Here is a 627-nt window from a genome sequence, read left to right as displayed (position 1 = left end):
TTCCCAGTTTAGTGGGAGTCAAGGCATGAGCAGGGACTCAGGTGAGTGAAGGCCTCCAGCTCCGGGGTGGGGGGCGGGGGCAGCTTCCAGAACTGAAGAGGGAGAGTGGAAGATTCAAGGGTCTGACCCGGGGTTTGGGCAAGGTACAAGAAGAGCTCTCTAGCCCAGCGGGGAAAGAGGGCGTTGGGTCAGGACCCAGGATAAGTGGGGACACCGAGTGGGATTTCCGGCTGGGACTGGGGGAAGAATTCCCGAGTTCGGTGGCTGGGGACCAAAATCAGAGTTGAGAGGGTCTGGGCAGGGCCTTGAATCAGCGGCTACGTGGGCAGGGGTGTCTACACATACTCTCCCTCGAGTTGGGGTTCTCCAGGGTCCGGCCTGGGGTACCGCCCGGACCCGGGCTAGGGTTGAGTTGGGCCGGGCCGTTCACCTGGTAGCGCAGCCGGGACTGCTTGTCCTCGTCGGCCACCTCGAACCGGGCCCGGCGTTCGAAGTGCAGCGGCCCGAAGCGGGCGATCCCGCTGAATTCGGGCCCCGGGCCCGCGTCCTCCAAGGACAGCTCGAAGGCGTCATCGATGCTGAACTGGGGCCGGGCGGCGCTCATGGCCCCGGCCCGCTCAGGCGCCC

General features: G+C 65.6%; 1 protein-coding gene across 1 annotated transcript; it reads right to left on the bottom strand.

The window, feature by feature from the left end:
- Positions 1-53: 53 nt before the first annotated feature.
- On the bottom strand, positions 54-621 carry TMEM134 (transmembrane protein 134). The gene has a single exon (XM_029931516.1). The coding sequence runs from the start codon at positions 602-604 to the stop codon at positions 311-313; it is 294 nt and encodes a 97-aa protein (XP_029787376.1). The 5' UTR covers positions 605-621; the 3' UTR covers positions 54-310.
- Positions 622-627: the final 6 nt, after the last annotated feature.

This window comes from Suricata suricatta, unplaced genomic scaffold (assembly GCF_006229205.1).
Source record: "Suricata suricatta isolate VVHF042 unplaced genomic scaffold, meerkat_22Aug2017_6uvM2_HiC HiC_scaffold_46238, whole genome shotgun sequence".
Lineage (NCBI taxonomy): Eukaryota > Metazoa > Chordata > Mammalia > Carnivora > Herpestidae > Suricata > Suricata suricatta.
Note: the sequence above shows the minus strand (reverse complement) of the source record. Positions and strands in the feature narration are given on the sequence as shown.

Bases quoted from the DNA above. Each gene is read 5' to 3' on its own strand.
- TMEM134 (XM_029931516.1), bottom strand. From the start codon at position 604: ATGAGCGCCGCCCGGCCCCAGTTCAGCATCGATGACGCCTTCGAGCTG.